The sequence below is a fragment of the Coregonus lavaretus genome (genome assembly GCF_964263955.1).
Source record: "Coregonus lavaretus genome assembly, chromosome: 25".
Taxonomy (NCBI): Eukaryota; Metazoa; Chordata; class Actinopteri; order Salmoniformes; family Salmonidae; genus Coregonus; species Coregonus lavaretus.
The window spans coordinates 45,740,808-45,762,546 of record NC_140012.1 but is presented as its reverse complement, the minus strand read 5'-3'; the positions used below and the strand labels follow the sequence as shown (position 1 = coordinate 45,762,546).

Here is a 21,739-nt window from a genome sequence, read left to right as displayed (position 1 = left end):
AATGTTTCCTGACATCATATAGCCTACTACACAATGTTTCCTGACATCATATAGCCTACTACACAATGTTTCCTGACATCATCTAGCCTGTATACATCATGTTTCCTGACATCATATAGCCTGTATACATCATGTTTCCTGACATCATATAGCCTACTACACAATGTTTCCTGACATCATCTAGCCTACTACACAATGTTTCCTGACATCATATAGCCTGTATACATCATGTTTCCTGACATCATATAGCCTACTACACAATGTTTCCTGACATCATCTAGCCTGTATACATCATGTTTCCTGACATCATCTAGCCTACTACACAATGTTTCCTGACATCATATAGCCTACTACACAATGTTTCCTGACATCATATAGCCTACTACACAATGTTTCCTGACATCATATAGCCTACTACACAATGTTTCCTGACATCATCTAGCCTACTACACAATGTTTCCTGACATCATATAGCCTACTACACAATGTTTCCTGACATCATATAGCCTGTATACATCATGTTTCCTGACATCATATAGCCTACTACACAATGTTTCCTGACATCATATAGCCTACTACACAATGTTTCCTGACATCATATAGCCTACTACACAATGTTTCCTGACATCATATAGCCTACTACACAATGTTTCCTGACATCATCTAGCCTACTACACAATGTTTCCTGACATCATATAGCCTACTACACAATGTTTCCTGACATCATATAGCCTACTACACAATGTTTCCTGACATCATATAGCCTACTACACAATGTTTCCTGACATCATATAGCCTACTACACAATGTTTCCTGACATCATATAGCCTACTACACAATGTTTCCTGACATCATATAGCCTACTACACAATGTTTCCTGACATCATATAGCCTACTACACAATGTTTCCTGACATCATATAGCCTACTACACAATGTTTCCTGACATCATCTAGCCTGTATACATCATGTTTCCTGACATCATATACAGTGAGGGAAAAAAGTATTTGATCCCCTACTGATTTTGTACATTTGCCCACTGACAAAGACATGATCAGTCTATAATTTTAATGGTAGGTTTATTTGAACAGTGAGAGACAGAATAACTACAAAAAATGCATGTCAAAAATGTTATGAATTGATTTGCATTTTAATGAGGGAAATAAGTATTTGACCCCTCTGCAAAACATGACTTAGTACTTGGTGGCAAAACCCTTGTTGGCAATCACAGAGGTCAGACGTTTCTTGTAGTTGGCCACCAGGTTTGCACACATCTCAGGAGGGATTTTGTCCCACTCCTCTTTGCAGATCTTCTCCAAGTCATTAAGGTTTCGAGGCTGACATTTGGCAACTCGAACCTTCAGCTCCCTCTACAGATTTTCTATGGGATTAAGGTTCTCACCCAAGATTTGACGGTACATGGCCCGTCCATCATCCCTTTGATGCGGTGAAGTTGTCCTGTCCCCTTAGTAGAAAAACACCCCCAAAGCATAATGTTTCCACCTCCATGTTTGACGGTGGGGATGGTGTTCTTGGGGTCATAGGCAGCATTCCTCCTCCTCCAAACACGGCGAGTTGAGTTGATGCCAAAGAGCTCCATTTTGGTCTCATCTGACCACAACACTTTCACCCAGTTCTCCTCTGAATCATTCAGATGTTCATTGGCAAACTTCAGACGGCCCTGTATATGTGCTTTCTTGAGCAGGAGGACCTTGCGGGTGCTGCAGGATTTCAGTCCTTCACGGCGTAGTGTGTTACCAATAGTTTTCTTGGTGTCTATGGTCCCAGCTGCCTTGAGATCATTGACAAGATCCTCCCGTGTAGTTCTGGGCTGATTCCTCACCGTTCTCATGATCATTGCAACTCCACGAGGTGAGATCTTGCATGGAGCCCCAGGCCGAGGGAGATTGACAGCTATTTTGTGTTTCTTCCATTTGCGAATAATCGCACCAACTGTTGTCACCTTCTTACCAAGCTGCTTGGCGATGGTCTTGTAGCCCATTCCAGCCTTGTGTAGGTCTACAATCTTGTCCCTGACATCCTTGGGAGAGCACTTTGGTCTTGGCCATGGTGGAGAGTTTGGAATCTGATTGATTGATTGCTTCTGTGGACAGGTGTCTTTTATACAGGTAACAAACTGAGATTAGGAGCACTCCCTTTAAGAGTGTGCTCCTAATCTCAGCTCGTTACCTGTATAAAAGACACCTGGAAGCCAGAAATCTTTCTGATTGAGAGGGGGTCAAATACTTATTTCCTTCATTAAAATGCAAATCAATGTATACAATTTTTGACATGCGTTTTTCTGGATTTTGTTGTTGTTATTCTGTCTCTCACTGTTCAAATAAACCTACCATTAAAATTATAGACTGATCATGTCTTTGTCAGTGGGCAAATGTACAAAATCAGCAGGGGATCAAATACTTTTTTCCCTCACTGTAGCCTGTATACATCATGTTTCCTGACATCATATAGCCAATACCATACACTATAGTATAGAAACATGGATAAATGACAACCACCTTACACTGGCAACAGGTCCATACATGAATTTAACCAGGAGGATATACCATAGGAAGAGTTCATGCCTACCACAGCTATATTGCGCATTAAATAAAGGTGTTACACATATAATATATAATATGCCATTTAGCAGACGCTTTTATCCAAAGCGACTTACAGTCATGCGTGCATACATTTTTTTTTTTGGGTATGGGTGGTCCCGGGGATCGAACCCACTACCTTGGCGTTACAAGCGCCGTGCTCTACCAGCTGAGCTACAGAGGACCACACATAACTATAATACCCGTGGGTCAATATACCACTGATGATTTACAGATAATTGCCGACCAACAATGGTACTATATAGTGCACTACTTTAGACCAGGGCCCTGTGGGTGTAGTAGGCCAGAATAGGTTAGGAAATAGGGTGCTATTTGGGACACAACTAAGAAGTTTCCCAGCAACTTTCTCTATACCTGAAATGATCTCACATGCTTCTGTTCTGAGTTAATCTGTTATTAAGATAGATGGTGCTGTTTAGCCTGGGTTAAGATAGATGGTGCTGTTTAGCCTGGGTTAAGATAGATGGTGCTGTTCAGCCTGGGTTAAAATAGATGGTGCTGTTCAGCCTGGTTTAAAATAGATGGTGCTGTTCAGCCTGGTTTAAAATAGATGGTGCTGTTCAGCCTGGTTTAAAATAGATGGTGCTGTTCAGCCTGGGTTAAGATGGATGGTGCTGTTCAGCCTGGTTTAAAATAGATGGTGCTGTTTAGCCTGGTTTAAAATAGATGGTGCTGTTTAGCCTGGGTTAAGATAGATGGTGCTGTTTAGCCTGGGTTAAGATAGATGGTGCTGTTCAGCCTGGTTAGAGATCAATGGTGCTGTTCAGCCTGCTTTAGGACTTGAAAGTTGCTGTCTAACATCCTGATGAGAATACAAAAATAAATAGCCAAATATTGCCCAATCCAGGTGTGCAAAGCTTACAGCTGTGAGTCTCCTTGGGTAATCGATGCCCAGGTTTTTCTAACATCGATTGACACGGGGAGCTGAATACTTATGTAATTATTATATTTTATGTATGCATCCTTTCCCACATACCATTTTAATCCTTCTTTTTAACACAATGTGAAGAAATCCAAAGGGTCTGAATAATTTTGCAAGGCACTGTATATACAGTTGAAGTCGGAAGTTTACATACACCTTAGCCAAATACATTTAAACTCTGTTTTTCACAATTCCTGACATTTAATCCTAGTAAAAATTCCCTGCCTTAGGTCAGTTAGGATCACCACTTTATTTTAAGAATGTGAAATGTCAGAATAATAGTAGAGATAATTATTTATTTCAGCTTTAATTTCATTAATTACATTCCCAGTGGGTCAGAAGTTTACATACACTCAATTAGTATTTGGTAGCATTGCCTTTAAATTGTTTAACTTGGGTCAAACATTTTGGGTAGCCTTCCACAAGCTTCCCACAATAAATTGGGTGAATTTTGGCCCATTCCTCCTGACAGAGCTGGTGTAACTGAGTCAGGTTTGTGGGCCTCCTTGCTCGCACACGCCTTTTCAGTTCTGCCCACACATTTTCTATAGGATTGAGGTCAGGGCTTTGTGATGGCCACTCCAATACCTTGACTTTGTTGTCCTTAAGCCATTTTGCCACAACTTTGGAAGTATGCTTGGGGTCATTGTCCATATGGAATACCCATTTGCCACCAAGCTTTAACTTCCTGACTTATATCTTGAGATGTTGCTTCAATATATCCACATAATTTTCCTTCCTCATGATGCCATCTATTTTGTGAAGTGCACCAGTCCCTCCTGCAGCAAAGCACCCCCACAGCATGATGCTGCCACCCCCGTGCTTCACGGTTGGGATGGTGTTCTTCGGCTTGCAAGCAACCCCCTTTTTCCTCCAAACATAACGATGGTCATTATGGCCAAACAGTTCTTTTTTAGTTTCATCAGACCAGAGGACATTTCTCCAAAAAGTACGATCTTTGTCCCCATATGCAGTTGCAAACCGTAGTCTGGCTTTTTAATGGCGGTTTTGGAGCAGTGGAATCTTCCTTGCTGAGTGGCCTTTCAGGTTATGTCGATATAGGACTCGTTTTACTGTGGATATAGATACTTTTGTACCTGTTTCCTCCAGCATCTTCACAAGGTCCTTTGCTGTTGTTCTGGGATTGATTTGCACTTTTCGCACCAAAGTACGTTCATCTCTAGGAGACAGAACGCGTCTCCTTCCTGAGCGGTATGACGGCTGCGTGGTCCCATGGTGTTTATACTTGCGTACTATTGTTTATACAGATGAACGTGGTACCTTCAGGCGTTTGGAAATTGCTCCCAAGGATGAACCAGGCTTGTGGAGGTCTACAATTTTTTTTCTGAGGTCTTGGCTGATTTCTTTTGATTTTCCCATGATGTAAGGCAAAGAGGCACTGAGTTTGAAGGTAGGCCTTGAAATACATCCACAGGTACACCTCCAATTGACTCAAATTATGTCAATTAGCCTATCAGAAGCTTCTAAAGCCGTGACATCATTTTCTGGAATTTTCCAAGCTGTTTAAAGGCACAGTCAATTTAGTGTATGTAAACTTCTGACCCACTGGAATTGTGATACAGTGAATTATAAGTGAAATAATCTGTCTGTAAACAGTTGTTGGAAAAATTACTTGTGTCATGCACAAAGTAGATGTCCTAACCAACTTGCCAAAACTATAGTTTGTTAACAAGAAATTTGTGGAGTGGTTGAAAAACAAGTTTTAATGACTCCAACCTAAGTGTATGTAAACTTCCGACTTCAACTGTACACTGAACAAAAATATAAACGCAGCATGTAAAGGGTTGATCCCATGTTTCATGAGCTGAAATATAAGATCCCAGAAATGTTCCATACGCACAAAAAGCTCATTTCTCTCAAATGTTGTGCACAAATGTGTTTACATCCCTGTTAGTGAGTATTTCTCCTCTGCCAAGATAATCCATCCACCTGACAGGTGTGGCATATCAAGAAGATTTTTAATCAGCATGATCATTACACAGGTGGGCAGTGACGTTGTATCACCGATATTAGCGGACACGTTAGCTAGCTGTCACGCCCTGACTCTGGGGACTCTTATTTGTTGAGTCAGGGTGTGATTTTCTATGTTGTATTTTCTATGTTTGGATCTAGTATGTCTAGATCTATGTTGGCCGGTGTGGTTCCTAATCAGAGGCAGCTGTCGCTCGTTGTCTCTGATTGGGGCCCATACTTAGGCAGCCTATTGGCACTAGTTGTGTCTACCTTGGACTTCACGTTTCGGTTCGTTTATTGTTTTGTCGTTGTTTATTCGTTTAAATATCAGCATATCACGCTGCGCCTTGGTCTATGAACGAGCAGAAACCAAACGAGGACCAAGCAGCGTGCCCAGGCGGAGAGAGTAGCCATGTCACAGGTGGGCAATTGGTGGTCATGGGAGGAGATATTTTCGGGAAAAGGACCCTGGGCGAAGAAGGAAGCCCAGGCAGGAGAGGAGGCCCGAGAAGCAGCCCCAATATTTTTTTTTGGGGGGGGGGCTAAAGGGGTGTTCGGGGAGCGAGAGAGAAGAGCACCGACCACTGCACCCGGTTGGTTTTCAGATTGGGTCCCTACGACCATGGGAAGAGGATTGGGAACAGTATTATACTGAGGAGTCGGAGGATGACGACGACGACGAGTTTCTGTTCCCTAACTCGTGGGGGCTCCCGGAGGAGTCCTCACGGGAAGAGGAGTGCCGACGACGGAGACCCGAGAGGCAACCCCAATAAAAAAAATTTGGGGGGGCACACGGTGAGAATGACGAGGCAGCAGGAGGCCGTGGAAGGGCGAATCTGCAGGTTAGGAGAGGAGGCCACCATGTTACGGGGCTATTGGTTCAGAGGGAGCAGGAGTTATTCGGTCAGAGGGAGGCGCTACAGGAGGCTAAAAGGGAGAAGGAAAGTGTAGAGGCACGGCGAGAGGAGCTGGTTAGGCAGTCGTGCGTGTCGCCAGTCCGGTCCGGCCCGTTCCTGCTCCTCGCACCAAGCCAGTGGTGTGCGTCGCCAGCCCGGCCCGGCCTGTTCCTGCCCCTCGCACCAAGCCAGTGGTGCGCGTCGCCAGCCCGGCCCGGCCTGTTCCTGCCCCTCGCACCAAGCCAGTGGTGCGCGTCGCCAGCCCGGTCCGGCCTGTTCCTGTCCCTCGCACCAGGCCAGTGGTGCGCGTCGCCAGTCCGGTCCGGCCTGTTCCTGCTCCTCGCACCAAGCCAGTAGTGCGTGTGTCCAGTCCGGCACCGGTCAGCTGCTCCACTCCGGAGCCAGAGCAGTCCGCTCCACCGGTGCCCAGTTCAGCTCCGGTCAGCTGCTCCACTCCGGAGCCAGAGCAGTCCGCTCCACCGGGGTCCAGTCCAGCTCCGGTCAGCGGCTCCAGTCCGGAGCCTGAGCAGTCCGCTCCACCGGTGCCCGGTCCAGCTCTGGTCAGCGGCTTCAGTCCAGACCCAGACGTCAGCCCCTCTCCAGGTTCGGGGTCTCCCACTAAATGATATAAATGTAAATGTAATAAGGACAACGAAACCTATTTAACTGTTGACACCAAGGAACTTGAAGCTCTCAACCTGTTCCACTACAGCCCCGTCGATGAGAATGGGGGCGTGCTCAGTCCTCTTTTTTTTCTTCTTTCCTGTAGTCCACAATCATCTCCTTTGTCTTGGTCACGTTGAGGGAGAGGTTGTTATCCTGGCACCACACGGCCAGGTCTCTGAGCTCCTCCGTATAGGCTGTCTCATTGTTGTCGGTGATCAGGACTACCACTGTTGTGTCGTCGGCAAACTTAATGATGGTGTTGGAGTCGTGCCTGGCCATGCAGTCATGGGTGAACAGAGAGTACAGGAGGGGACTGAGCACACACCCCTGAGGGGCCCCCGTGTTGAGGATCAGCGTGGCAGATGTGTTGTTACCTACCCTTACCACCTGGGGGCGGCCCGTCAGGAAGTCCAGGATCCAGTTGCAAAGGGAGGTGTTTAGTTCCAGGATCCTTAGCTTAGTGATGAGCTTTGAGGGCACTATGGTGTTGAACGCTGAGCTGTAGTCAATGAATAGCATTCTCACGTAGGTGTTCCTCTTGTCCAGGTGGGAAAGGGCAGTGTGGAGTGCAATAGAGATTGCATCATCTGTGGATCTGTTGGGGCGGTATGCAAATTGGAGTGGGTCTAGGGTTTCTGGGATAATGGTGTTGATGTGAGCCATGACCAGCCTTTCAAAGCACTTCATGGCTACAGACGTCAGTGCTTCGGGTCGGTAGTCATTTAGGCAGGTTATCTAAGTGTCCTTGGGCACTAAGATGGTCCGCTTGAAACATTTACATTTTACATTTTAGTCATTTAGCAGACGCTCTTATCCAGAGCGACTTACAGTTAAGTGAGTGCATACATTTTCATACTGGCCCCCTGTGGGAATCGAACCCACAACCTTGGCGTTGCAAACGCCATGCTCTACCAACTGAGCTACATCCCTGCCGGCCATTCCCTCCCCTACCCTGGACGACGCTGGCTAATTGTGCGCCGCCCCATGGGTCTCCCGGTCGCGGCCGTAGTTTTCAAGCCCTGCCACATCCGACGAGCATCAGAGCTGGTGTAGTAGGATTCAATCTTAGTCCGGTATTGACTCTTTGCCTGTTTGATGGTTCATCGGAGGGCATAGCGGGATTTCTTATAAGCGTCCGGGTTAGAGTCCCGCTCCTTGAAAGTGGCAGCTCTACTCTTTAGCTCAGTGCGGATGTTGCCTGTAATCCATGGCTTCTGGTTGGGGTATGTACGTACGGTCACTGTGGGGACGACGTCATCGATGCACTTATTGATGAAGCCAGTGACTGATGTGGTGTACTCCTCAATGCTATCGGAAGAATCCCGGAACATGTTCCAGTCTGTGCTAGCAAAACAGTCCTGTAGCTTAGCATCTGAGTCATCTGACCACTTTTTTTATTGACCGAGTCACTGGTACTTCCTGCTTTAGTTTTTGCTTATAAGCAGGAATCAGGAGGATAGAGTTATGGTCAGATTTGCCAAATGGATGGCGAGGGAGAGCTTTGTATGCGCCTCTGTGTGTGGAGTAAAGGTGGTCTAGAGTTTTTTTTCCTCTGGTTGCACATTTAACATGCTGGTAGAAATTAGGTAGAACGGATTTAAGTTTCTCTGCATTAAAGTCCCCGGCCACTAGGAGCGCTGCCTCTGGATGAGCGTTTTCCTGTTTACTTATGGCCTTATACAGCTCATTGAGTGCAATCTTAATGCCAGCATTGGTTTGTGGTGGTAAATAGACAGCTATGAAAAATATAGATGAGAACTCTCTTGGTAAATAGTGTGGTCTACAGCTTATCATAAGATACTCTACCTCAGGCGAGCAAAACCTCGAGACTTCCTTAGTATTTGATTTTGTGCACCAGCTGTTGTTTACAAATATACACAGACCGCCACCCCTTGTCTTACCGGAGTCAGCCGTTCTATCCTGCCGATGTAGCGTATAGCCCGTTAGCTGTATGTTATCCATGTCGTCGTTCAGCCACGACTCGGTGAAACATAAGATATTACAATTTGTAATGTCCCGTTGGTAGGATAACCGCAATCTTAGGTCGTCCAATTTGTTCTCAAATGATTGAAGATTGGCTAATAGGATTGATGGAAGAGGCAGTTTACTTGCTCGCCGTCGGATCCTTACAAGGCACCCCGACCTATGTCCACAATATCTCAGTCTCTTTCTCATGCGAATGACGGGGATTTGGGCCTTGTCGGGTGTCTGTAGGATATCCTTTGCGTCCGACTTGTTGAAGAATCTTTGTCCAATACGAGGTGAGTAATCGCTGTCCTGATATCCAGAAGCTCTTTTTGGTTATAAGAGACGATGGCAGAAACATTATGTACAGAATAAATTACAAATAACGCGAAAAAACACACATAATAGTACAATTGGTTAGAGGGCTGTAAAACGGCAGCCATCTTCTCCGGCGCCATCTATGCGCAGATTCGCACGCTGACCAATGAGAGGTAGGCCTATTCCTGATCTGGCACATCTGCACATCACCTTTTAGCATTCAAATGTTTGTAAAATATTAGGCTTTATTAGTTGAGTGACAACCAATGTAATTTGCTTTGGTTATTCTTATCAAATGCTGTTGAAAATGGTGTCTTACCATTTAAGCTAAGCTACCGCTGGACGCTCATCTGGCTGAAGGTAGGTTACGTGCTAAACGGGGCGTTAGATGTTATTGTTCAGGTTCACCATCAGAAATAGTCTTGGTAGTTTTGCTTGAAACAATCAGTAGATATAAAGGGTAAAGTTGATAATTTCATGATGAGGACAGAAATCACTTTAACCAACCACACTGCATGGTCGAAGTCTGTCAACTTCCAAACAGTCTAAACCAATTGAACTCCATATTGATATGCGTTGTGTGACCCTGAGCGTTGATGATGAATCATGCCGATCGCAGAGCAGAGAAGGTCATAGAGAAGACTTGGTTTAGACATTGCATATAATTTAACAGTTCCATTTCACGCCATGCTGTTCATATAAATCATTTATTGGTTTGTCACTATTTATTTAGGAAAACGGGAGTGGGTTTGGGTGGTAAATCTTGTCTGTTCCATATCTGTAAAGCGATCCTATCCCATCTGTTGAACAAGGCTAGATGTAGTCTAGACCTAGTGATGTATTGACTCTGGACCCGCCTGTGGGTGGGTGGGTCTGGACCCGCCTGTGGGTGGGTGGGTCTGGACCCGCCTGTGGGTGGGTGGGTCTGGACCCGCCTGTGGGTGGGTGGGTCTGGACCCTCCTGTGGGTGGGTGGGTCTGGACCCGCCTGTGGGTGGGTGGGTCTGGACCCGCCTGTGGGTGGGTGGGTCTGGACCCGCCTGTGGGTGGGTGGGTGGGTCTGGACCCGCCTGTGGGTGGGTGGGTGGGTCTGGACCCGCCTGTGGGTGGGTGGGTCTGGACCCGCCTGTGGGTGGGTGGGTCTGGACCCTCCTGTGGGTGGGTGGGTCTGGACCCGCCTGTGGGTGGGTGGGTCTGGACCCGCCTGTGGGTGTTTGTCACCACTCTGTTGTTGTAACCTGGCTGGTGTGTTTGGGAGACACAAACCAGAGCTTATTTTGCTCAGGTAACCAAGACAACCAGTTCTCCATGGAAAGAACAGCTCTGCACATCTCACATGTACAACTCATTCTAGTGGCTTATGTACGTATGCATATGTATCTCCAGTGGCTTGCGTCAGTCACTCCATGTTTTGCTTTGCACCTTTCCAGCAATACAGCTGGTGTAGGACAGAGGGACACACAGCTAGTGTAGGACAGAGGGACACACAGCTAGTGTAGGACAGAGGGACACACAGCTAGTGTAGGACAGAGGGACATACAGCTGGTGTAGGACAGAGGGACACACAGCTAGTGTAGGACAGAGGGACACACAGCTAGTGTAGGACAGAGGGACACACAGCTAGTGTAGGACAGAGGGACACACAGCTAGTGTAGGACAGAGGGACATACGGCTGGTGTAGGACAGAGGGACATACGGCTGGTGTAGGACAGAGGGACACACAGCTAGTGTAGGACAGAGGGACATACGGCTGGTGTAGGACAGAGGGACATACGGCTGGTGTAGGACAGAGGGACACACAGCTGGTGTAGGACAGAGGGACATACGGCTGGTGTAGGACAGAGGGACATACGGCTGGTGTAGGACAGAGGGACATACGGCTGGTGTAGGACAGAGGGACATACGGCTGGTGTAGGACAGAGGGACACACAGCTGGTGTAGGACAGAGGGACACACAGCTGGTGTAGGACAGAGGGACATACGGCTGGTGTAGGACAGAGGGACGTACAGCTGGTGTAGGACAGAGGGACATACAGCTGGTGTAGGACAGAGGGACATACGGCTGGTGTAGGACAGAGGGACATACGGCTGGTGTAGGACAGAGGGACATACGGCTGGTGTAGGACAGAGGGACACACAGCTAGTGTAGGACAGAGGGACATACGGCTGGTGTAGGACAGAGGGACATACGGCTGGTGTAGGACAGAGGGACATACGGCTGGTGTAGGACAGAGGGACACACAGCTGGTGTAGGACAGAGGGACACACAGCTGGTGTAGGACAGAGGGACACACGGCTGGTGTAGGACAGAGGGACGTACAGCTGGTGTAGGACAGAGGGACATACGGCTGGTGTAGGACAGAGGGACATACGGCTGGTGTAGGACAGAGGGACATACGGCTGGTGTAGGACAGAGGGACATACGGCTGGTGTAGGACAGAGGGACATACGGCCTCTATCAGTGTGTTTAAAGCTGTCTGCAGAAGAAGAGGGTGTGTCTCACCCTTAAAGCAGTCTACAATAGACCCACGGGAGGGGTTCTACGGGCTCTGGCCCCTCTCCAGAGGGAGTAAACTGGGGTAAACTCGGGCTCTGGCCCCTCTCCCTGGGGTAAACTGGGGTAAACTCGGACTCTGGCCCCTCTCCAGAGGGAGTAAACTGGGGTAAACTGGGACTCTGGCCCCTCTCCAGAGGGAGTAAACTGGGGTAAACTCTGACTCTGGCCCCTCTCCAGAGGGAGTAAACTGGGGTAAACTCGGACTCTGGCCCCTCTCCAGAGGGAGTAAACTGGGGTAAACTCGGACTCTGGCCCCTCTCCAGAGGGGGTAAACTGGGGTAAACTCGGACTCTGGCCCCTCTCCAGAGGGAGTAAACTGGGGTAAACTCGGACTCTGGCCCCTCTCCAGAGGGGTTAAACTGGGGTAAACTCGGACTCTGGCCCCTCTCCAGAGGGAGTAAACTGGGGTAAACTCGGACTCTGGCCCCTCTCCAGAGGGAGTAAACTGGGGTAAACTCGGACTCTGGCCCCTCTCCAGAGGGAGTAAACTGGGGTAAACTCGGACTCTGGCCCCTCTCCAGAGGGAGTAAACTGGGGTAAACTGGGACTCTGGCCCCTCTCCAGAGGGAGTAAACTGGGGTAAACTGGGACTCTGGCCCCTCTCCAGAGGGAGTAAACTGGGGTAAACTCGGACTCTGGCCCCTCTCCAGAGGGAGTAAACTGGGGTAAACTCGGACTCTGGCCCCTCTCCAGAGGGAGTAAACTGGGGTAAACTGGGACTCTGGCCCCTCTCCAGAGGGAGTAAACTGGGGTAAACTGGGACTCTGGCCCCTCTCCAGAGGGAGTAACCTGGGGTAAACTCGGACTCTGGCCCCTCTCCAGAGGGAGTAAACTGGGGTAAACTCGGACTCTGGCCCCTCTCCAGAGGGAGTAAACTGGGGTAAACTCGGACTCTGGCCCCTCTCCAGAGGGGGTAAACTAGGACTCTGGCCCCTCTCCAGAGGGAGTAAACTGGGGTAAATTCGGACTCTGGCCCCTCTCCAGAGGGAGTAAACTGGGGTAAACTCGGACTCTGGCCCCACTCCAGAGGGAGTAAATTCGGACTCTGGCCCCTCTCCAGAGGGAGTAAACTGGGGTAAATTCGGACTCTGGCCCCTCTCCAGAGGGAGTAAACTGGGGTAAACTCTGACTCTGGCCCCTCTCCAGAGGGAGTAAACTGGGGTAAACTCGGACTCTGGCCCCTCTCCAGAGGGAGTAAACTGGGGTAAACTCGGACTCTGGCCCCTCTCCAGAGGGAGTAAACTCGGACTCTGGCCCCACTCCAGAGGGAGTAAACTCGGACTCTGGCCCCTCTCCAGAGGGAGTAAACTGGGGTAAACTCGGACTCTGGCCCCTCTCCAGAGGGAGTAAACGGGGGTAAACTGGAACTCTGGCCCCTCTCCAGAGGGAGTAAACTGGGGTAAACTCAGACTCTGGCCCCTCTCCAGAGGGAGTAAACTCGGACTCTGGCCCCACTCCAGAGGGAGTAAACTCGGACTCTGGCCCCTCTCCAGAGGGAGTAAACTGGGGTAAACTCGGACTCTGGCCCCTCTCCAGAGGGAGTAAACTGGGGTAAACTCGGACTCTGGCCCCTCTCCAGAGGGAGTAAACTGGGGTAAACTCGGACTCTGGCCCCTCTCCAGAGGGAGTAAACGGGGGTAAACTGGAACTCTGGCCCCTCTCCAGAGGGACTAAACTGGGGTAAACTCGGACTCTGGCCCCTCTCCAGAGGGAGTAAACTGGGGTAAACTCGGACTCTGGCCCCTCTCCAGAGGGAGTAAACTGGGGTAAACTCGGACTCTGGCCCCTCTCCAGAGGGAGTAAACGGGGGTAAACTCGGACTCTGGCCCCTCTCCAGAGGGAGTAAACGGGGGTAAACTCGGACTCTGGCCCCTCTCCAGAGGGAGTAAACGGGGGTAAACTCGGACTCTGGCCCCTCTCCAGAGGGAGTATGTTTTAATGGATCTGCTACGTGCCGTGCAGAGTGTGCTGCAGTGTGAGGGAGGCTGTCTCATGACAGTCAGTCCAGTTAATGTTGTTTTGAGTTATTCTGTTCTCACGTTACTTAGGAGAGTCAGGACTAATCTTCTCCTAGATTAATCATGACAGTTAGACTAGTTAATGTTGTTAGTTTATGTATGTTACCCCTTGGCAGCGTTATCAGAAAGCACGCCATTGATTTTCACTGCTACGCAGACGATACACAACTTTACATTTCGGTGTCTCCAGAGGATTTTAGCTTCACGGATAAATTGTTAGACTGTATTAGTGATTTAAATACTTGGATGGCTCACAACTTCCTCCAGCTAAATCAAGACAAGACCGAGGTACTTATTGTTGGAGCCAAAGCACAGAGAGAGAATCTGGACGCACATTTTAATTCACAGGCAATAGAGATAAAACACCAGGTAAAAAACCCAGGTGTTATTTTAGATTCTGAACTCTATTTCGAATCACACATCAGGAATGTGACCAAAACAGCTTTTTACCACCTGAGGAACATTGCCAAGGTGAGTCCGTTTCTCTCTCAGGCTGATACAGAGAGACTCTCTCAGGCTGATACAGAGAGACTCCCTCAGGCTGATACAGAGAGACTCCCTCAGGCTGATACAGAGAGACTCTCTCAGGCTGATACAGAGAGACTCTCTCAGGCGGATACAGAGAGACTCCCTCAGGCGGATACAGAGAGACTCCCTCAGGCTGATACAGAGAGACTCCCTCAGGCTGATACAGAGAGACTCCCTCAGGCTGATACAGAGAGACTCTCTCAGGCTGATACAGAGAGACTCTCTCAGGCGGATACAGAGAGACTCCCTCAGGCTGATACAGAGAGACTCCCTCAGGCTGATACAGAGAGACTCCCTCAGGCTGATACAGAGAGACTCCCTCAGGCTGATACAGAGAGACTCCCTCAGGCTGATACAGAGAGACTCCCTCAGGCTGATACAGAGAGACTCTCTCAGGCTGATACAGAGAGACTCATCCATGCTTTTATTACAAGCAGGCTACTGTAATGCTCTCCTGTCTGGTCTACCCAAGAAAGCCATTGGTCAACTGCAAAACATACAGAATGCTGCAGCACGGGTACTGACCAAGTCCAGACAGAGAGCACACATTACACCGGTTTTAAGGTCTCTGCACTGGCTGCCTGTGAGTTTTAGAATTAATTATTATATTGGTTTTTAAATCAATCCATGATTGTGCACCCCAATACATGTCAGACATGCTTTTAAGTTATGTACCCAGTAGGTCCCTCAGGTCCTCTGGCACTGGCCTTTTAACTACCCCAAAGCCCAGGACCAAGAGGCATGGGGAGGCAGCCTTTAGTTACTATGCCCCCAGCCTCTGGAATAGCCTACCAGAGAACCTGAGGGGGGCTGAAACTGGACCAAGAGGCATGGAGAGGCAGCCTTTAGTTACTATGCCCCCAGCCTCTGGAATAGCCTACCAGAGAACCTGAGGGGGGATGAAACTGGACCAAGAGGCATGGAGAGGCAGCCTTTAGTTACTATGCCCCCAGCCTCTGGAATAGCCTGCCAGAGAACCTGAGGGGGGATGAAACTGTGGACATGTTTAAAAGAGATCTTAAAACACACATTTTTTAGCGTTGCTTTTCCTCAGGAGGCTTTTAGTCCTTCAGTTGTTATTCTATATTCTTTTGTTTTAATGCTCTTATGTTTGTTGTCTAGTAAATATTTTGGTTTGCATTTTCCTTGTTTTTTTATGAGTGTTTTCCTGTGAAGCGCATTGCATTGCATCCATGTGTTATTTAGAAGAGTCAGGACTAATCTTCTCCTTCTAATCATCTTTCTGTTTCTGTTCTGTTGTCTAGGCGATGGTTGCGTGTTACCCAGGCAACGGGACCGGATACGTACGCCACGTGGACAACCCGAACGGAGACGGGCGATGTGTCACCTGTATCTACTACCTAAATAAAGACTGGGACGCCAAGGTATATTACTATTATTACTGTCTACAGTAGTACAATACCTTACAGTAGTTCAGTAGTACAGTACAGTAGGATACAGTAGTACATAATACAATACAGTACACTACAGTAGTACAATACTTTAGTACAGGACAATACAGTAGTACAGTATAATACAGTAGTACAGTACAGTATAGTACAGTGTAGTACTGAACTCTGCTGGACTGTATTGTTCTGAACTCTACTCTGCTGGACTGTATTGTACTGAACTCTACTGTACTGAACTCTACTGTACTGAACTCTACTCTGCTGTTTTGTATTGTACTGAACTCTACTCTGCTGGACTGTATTGTTCTGTACTGAACTCTACTCTGCTATACTGTATTGTACTGAACTCTACTGTACTGAACTCTGCGCTACTCTATTGTACTGAACTACACTCTGCTGTACTGTATTGTATTGTACCCTAGTCTATTGTGCTGTATTGTTCTGAACTCTGCTGTATTGTACTGAACTCTACTCTGCTGTACTGTATTTTACTGAACTCTACTCTGCTGTACTGTATTGTACTGAACATGACTCTTCTGTACTGAACCGTAGTCTGTTGTACTGTATTGTAGTGTAGTGTACTGTATTAAACTCTACTCTGCTCTGCTGTACTGTATTGTACTGAACTCTACTCTGCTGTATTGTATTGTACTGAACTCTACTCTACTGTACTGTGTTGTATTGTACTGAACCCTAGTCTGCTGTGCTGTATTGTAGTGTAGTGTACTGTATTAAACTCTACTCTGCTCTGCTGTACTGTATTGTACTGAACTCTACTCTGCTGTAATGTACTGAACTGAACTCTACGCTGCTGTACTGTATTGTACTGAACTCTGCTCTACTGTACTGTGTTGTATTGTACTGAACCCTAGTCTGCTGTGCTGTATTGTACTGAACATGACTCTTCTGTACTGAACCGTAGTCTGTTGTACTGTATTGTAGTGTAGTGTACTGTATTAAACTCTACTCTGCTCTGCTGTATTGTATTGTACTGAACTCTACTCTGCTGTGCTGCGCTGTCCAAACTTGTAAAACATGAGAATTACATTTAAAATTACATATCCATAGTTATGCATACAGATCAAGGATCCATGATGTAATTCTGTTACTGTATTTCCATTACCGGGTGTTGATCCACTTCTCTTACTGTAGTTCAATAACCAATCTCAAGTAATATCTGACACACAGTGTGTTACTCTCCTAGGTCTCCTAGACTTAGTGTGTTACTCTCCTAGGTCTGCTAGACTTAGTGTGTTACTCTCCTAGGTCTCCTAGACTTAGTGTGTTACTCTCCTAGGTCTCCTAGACTTAGTGTGTTACTCTCCTAGGTCTGCTAGACTTAGTGTGTTACTCTCCTAGGTCTCCTAGACTTAGTGTGTTACTCTCCTAGGTCTCCTAGACTTAGTGTGTTACTCTCCTAGGTCTCCTAGACTTAGTGTGTTACTCTCCTAGGTCTCCTAGACATAGTGTGTTACTCTCCTAGGTCTCCTAGACTTAGTGTGTTACTCCCCTAGGTCTCCTAGACTTAGTGTGTTACTCTCCTAGGTCTCCTAGACTTAGTGTGTTACTCCCCTAGGTCTCCTAGACTTAGTGTGTTACTCTCCTAGGTCTCCTAGGTCTCCTAGACTTAGTGTGTTACTCCCCTAGGTCTCCTAGACTTAGTGTGTTACTCTCCTAGGTCTCCTAGGTCTCCTAGACTTAGTGTGTTACTCCCCTAGGTCTCCTAGACTTAGTGTGTTACTCTCCTAGGTCTCCTAGACTTAGTGTGTTACTCTCCTAGGTCTCCTAGACTTAGTGTGTTACTCTCCTAGGTCTCCTAGACTTAGTGTGTTACTCCACTAGGTCTCCTAGGTCTCCTAGACTTAGTGTGTTACTCCACTAGGTCTCCTAGACTTAGTGTGTTACTCTCCTAGGTCTCCTAGGTCTCCTAGACTTAGTGTGTTACTCCCCTAGGTCTCCTAGACTTAGTGTGTTACTCTCCTAGGTCTCCTAGGTCTCCTAGACTTAGTGTGTTACTCCCCTAGGTCTCCTAGACTTAGTGTGTTACTCTCCTAGGTCTCCTAGACTTAGTGTGTTACTCTCCTAGGTCTCCTAGACTTAGTGTGTTACTCTCCTAGGTCTCCTAGACTTAGTGTGTTACTCCACTAGGTCTCCTAGACTTAGTGTGTTACTCTCCTAGGTCTCCTAGACTTAGTGTGTTACTCCACTAGGTCTCCTAGGTCTCCTAGACTTAGTGTGTTACTCTCCTAGGTCTCCTTGACTTAGTGTGTTACTCTCCTAGGTATCCTAGGTCTCCTAGACTTAGTGTGTTACTCTCCTAGGTCTCCTAGGTCTGCTAGACTTAGTGTGTTACTCTCCTAGGTCTCCTAGACTTAGTGTGTTACTCTCCTAGGTCTCCTAGACTTAGTGTGTTACTCTCCTAGGTCTCCTAGACTTAGTGTGTTACTCTCCTAGGTCTTCTAGACTTAGTGTGTTACTCTCCTAGGTCTCCTAGACTTAGTGTGTTACTCCCCTAGGTCTCCTAGACTTAGTGTGTTACTCTCCTAGGTCTCCTAGACTTAGTGTGTTACTCTCCTAGGTCTCCTAGACTTAGTGTGTTACTCTCCTAGGTCTCCTAGACTTAGTGTGTTACTCCACTAGGTCTCCTAGGTCTCCTAGACTTAGTGTGTTACTCCACTAGGTCTCCTAGACTTAGTGTGTTACTCTCCTAGGTCTCCTAGACTTAGTGTGTTACTCTCCTAGGTCTCCTAGGTCTCCTAGACTTAGTGTGTTACTCCCCTAGGTCTCCTAGACTTAGTGTGTTACTCTCCTAGGTCTCCTAGGTCTCCTAGACTTAGTGTGTTACTCTCCTAGGTCTCCTAGACTTAGTGTGTTACTCTCCTAGGTCTCCTAGACTTAGTGTGTTACTCTCCTAGGTCTCCTAGACTTAGTGTGTTACTCCCCTAGGTCTCCTAGACTTAGTGTGTTACTCTCCTAGGTCTCCTAGACTTAGTGTGTTACTCTCCTAGGTCTCCTAGACTTAGTGTGTTACTCTCCTAGGTCTCCTAGACTTAGTGTGTTACTCCACTAGGTCTCCTAGGTCTCCTAGACTTAGTGTGTTACTCCACTAGGTCTCCTAGACTTAGTGTGTTACTCTCCTAGGTCTCCTAGACTTAGTGTGTTACTCTCCTAGGTCTCCTAGGTCTCCTAGACTTAGTGTGTTACTCCCCTAGGTCTCCTAGACTTAGTGTGTTACTCTCCTAGGTCTCCTAGGTCTCCTAGACTTAGTGTGTTACTCTCCTAGGTCTCCTAGACTTAGTGTGTTACTCTCCTAGGTCTCCTAGACTTAGTGTGTTACTCTCCTAGGTCTCCTAGACTTAGTGTGTTACTCCACTAGGTCTTCTAGACTTAGTGTGTTACTCTCCTAGGTCTCCTAGACTTAGTGTGTTACTCCCCTAGGTCTCCTAGACTTAGTGTGTTACTCTCCTAGGTCTCCTAGACTTAGTGTGTTACTCTCCTAGGTCTCCTAGACTTAGTGTGTTACTCCACTAGGTCTCCTAGGTCTCCTAGACTTAGTGTGTTACTCCATTAGGTCTCCTAGACTTAGTGTGTTACTCTCCTAGGTCTCCTAGGTCTCCTAGACTTAGTGTGTTACTCCCCTAGGTCTCCTAGACTTAGTGTGTTACTCTCCTAGGTCTCCTAGGTCTCCTAGACTTAGTGTGTTACTCTCCTAGGTCTCCTAGACTTAGTGTGTTACTCTCCTAGGTCTCCTAGACTTAGTGTGTTACTCTCCTAGGTCTCCTAGACTTAGTGTGTTACTCCACTAGGTCTCCTAGACTTAGTGTGTTACTCTCCTAGGTCTCCTAGACTTAGTGTGTTACTCCCCTAGGTCTCCTAGACTTAGTGTGTTACTCTCCTAGGTCTCCTAGACTTAGTGTGTTACTCTCCTAGGTCTCCTAGACTTAGTGTGTTACTCCACTAGGTCTCCTAGGTCTCCTAGACTTAGTGTGTTACTCCACTAGGTCTCCTAGACTTAGTGTGTTACTCTCCTAGGTCTCCTAGGTCTCCTAGGTCTCCTAGACTTAGTGTGTTACTCTCCTAGGTCTCCTAGACTTAGTGTGTTACTCTCCTAGGTCTCCTAGACTTAGTGTGTTACTCTCCTAGGTCTCCTAGACTTAGTGTGTTACTCTCCTAGGTCTCCTAGACTTAGTGTGTTACTCTCCTAGGTCTCCTAGACTTAGTGTGTTACTCCACTAGGTCTCCTAGGTCTCCTAGACTTAGTGTGTTAGTCTCCTAGGTCTCCTAGACTTAGTGTGTTACTCTCCTAGGTCTCCTAGACTTAGTGTGTTACTCCACTAGGTCTCCTAGGTCTCCTAGACTTAGTGTGTTACTCTCCTAGGTCTCCTAGACTTAGTGTGTTAGTCTCCTAGGTCTCCTAGACTTAGTGTGTTACTCCACTAGGTCTCCTAGGTCTCCTAGACTTAGTGTGTTACTCCACTAGGTCTCCTAGACTTAGTGTGTTACTCTCCTAGGTCTCCTAGACTTAGTGTGTTACTCTCCTAGGTCTCCTAGACTTAGTGTGTTACTCTCCTAGGTCTCCTAGACTTAGTGTGTTACTCTCCTAGGTCTCCTAGACTTAGTGTGTTACTCCACTAGGTCTCCTAGGTCTCCTAGACTTAGTGTGTTACTCCACTAGGTCTCCTAGGTCTCCTAGACTTAGTGTGTTACTCTCCTAGGTCTCCTAGACTTAGTGTGTTACTCTCCTAGGTCTCCTAGACTTAGTGTGTTACTCCACTAGGTCTCCTAGGTCTCCTAGACTTAGTGTGTTACTCTCCTAGGTCTCCTAGACTTAGTGTGTTACTCTCCTAGGTCTCCTAGACTTAGTGTGTTACTCTCCTAGGTCTCCTAGACTTAGTGTGTTACTCTCCTAGGTCTCCTAGACTTAGTGTGTTACTCTCCTAGGTCTCCTAGACTTAGTGTGTTACTCTCCTAGGTCTCCTAGACTTAGTGTGTTACTCCACTAGGTCTCCTAGACTTAGTGTGTTACTCTCCTAGGTCTCCTAGGTCTCCTAGGTCTCCTAGACTTAGTGTGTTACTCTCCTAGGTCTCCTAGACTTAGTGTGTTACTCTCCTAGGTCTCCTAGACTTAGTGTGTTACTCTCCTAGGTCTCCTAGACTTAGTGTGTTACTCTCCTAGGTCTCCTAGACTTAGTGTGTTAGTCTCCTAGGTCTCCTAGACTTAGTGTGTTACTCCACTAGGTCTCCTAGACTTAGTGTGTTACTCTCCTAGGTCTCCTAGACTTAGTGTGTTACTCCACTAGGTCTCCTAGACTTAGTGTGTTACTCCCCTAGGTCTCCTAGACTTAGTGTGTTACTCCACTAGGTCTCCTAGACTTAGTGTGTTACTCTCCTAGGTCTCCTAGACTTAGTGTGTTACTCCACTAGGTCTCCTAGACTTAGTGTGTTACTCTCCTAGGTCTCCTAGACTTAGTGTGTTACTCCACTAGGTCTCCTAGACTTAGTGTGTTACTCTCCTAGGTCTCCTAGACTTAGTGTGTTACTCTCCTAGGTCTCCTAGACTTAGTGTGTTACTCTCCTAGGTCTCCTAGACTTAGTGTGTTACTCCACTAGGTCTCCTAGGTCTCCTAGACTTAGTGTGTTACTCCACTAGGTCTCCTAGGTCTCCTAGACTTAGTGTGTTACTCTCCTAGGTCTCCTAGACTTAGTGTGTTACTCTCCTAGGTCTCCTAGACTTAGTGTGTTACTCCACTAGGTCTCCTAGGTCTCCTAGACTTAGTGTGTTACTCCACTAGGTCTCCTAGACTTAGTGTGTTACTCTCCTAGGTCTCCTAGACTTAGTGTGTTACTCTCCTAGGTCTCCTAGACTT

General features: G+C 47.3%; 1 protein-coding gene across 1 annotated transcript in view; it reads left to right on the top strand.

Moving 5' to 3' along the window:
• The window catches only part of LOC311100663 (prolyl hydroxylase EGLN3-like), a 39,422-nt gene that overhangs the window by 6,897 nt on the left and 10,786 nt on the right, over positions 1–21,739 (top strand). Inside the window, exon 2 of the mRNA XM_084141596.1 lies at positions 15,729–15,848. Coding sequence (XP_083997722.1) covers positions 15,729–15,848 — 120 coding nt within the window. The remainder of the gene's footprint in view (positions 1–15,728; positions 15,849–21,739) is intronic.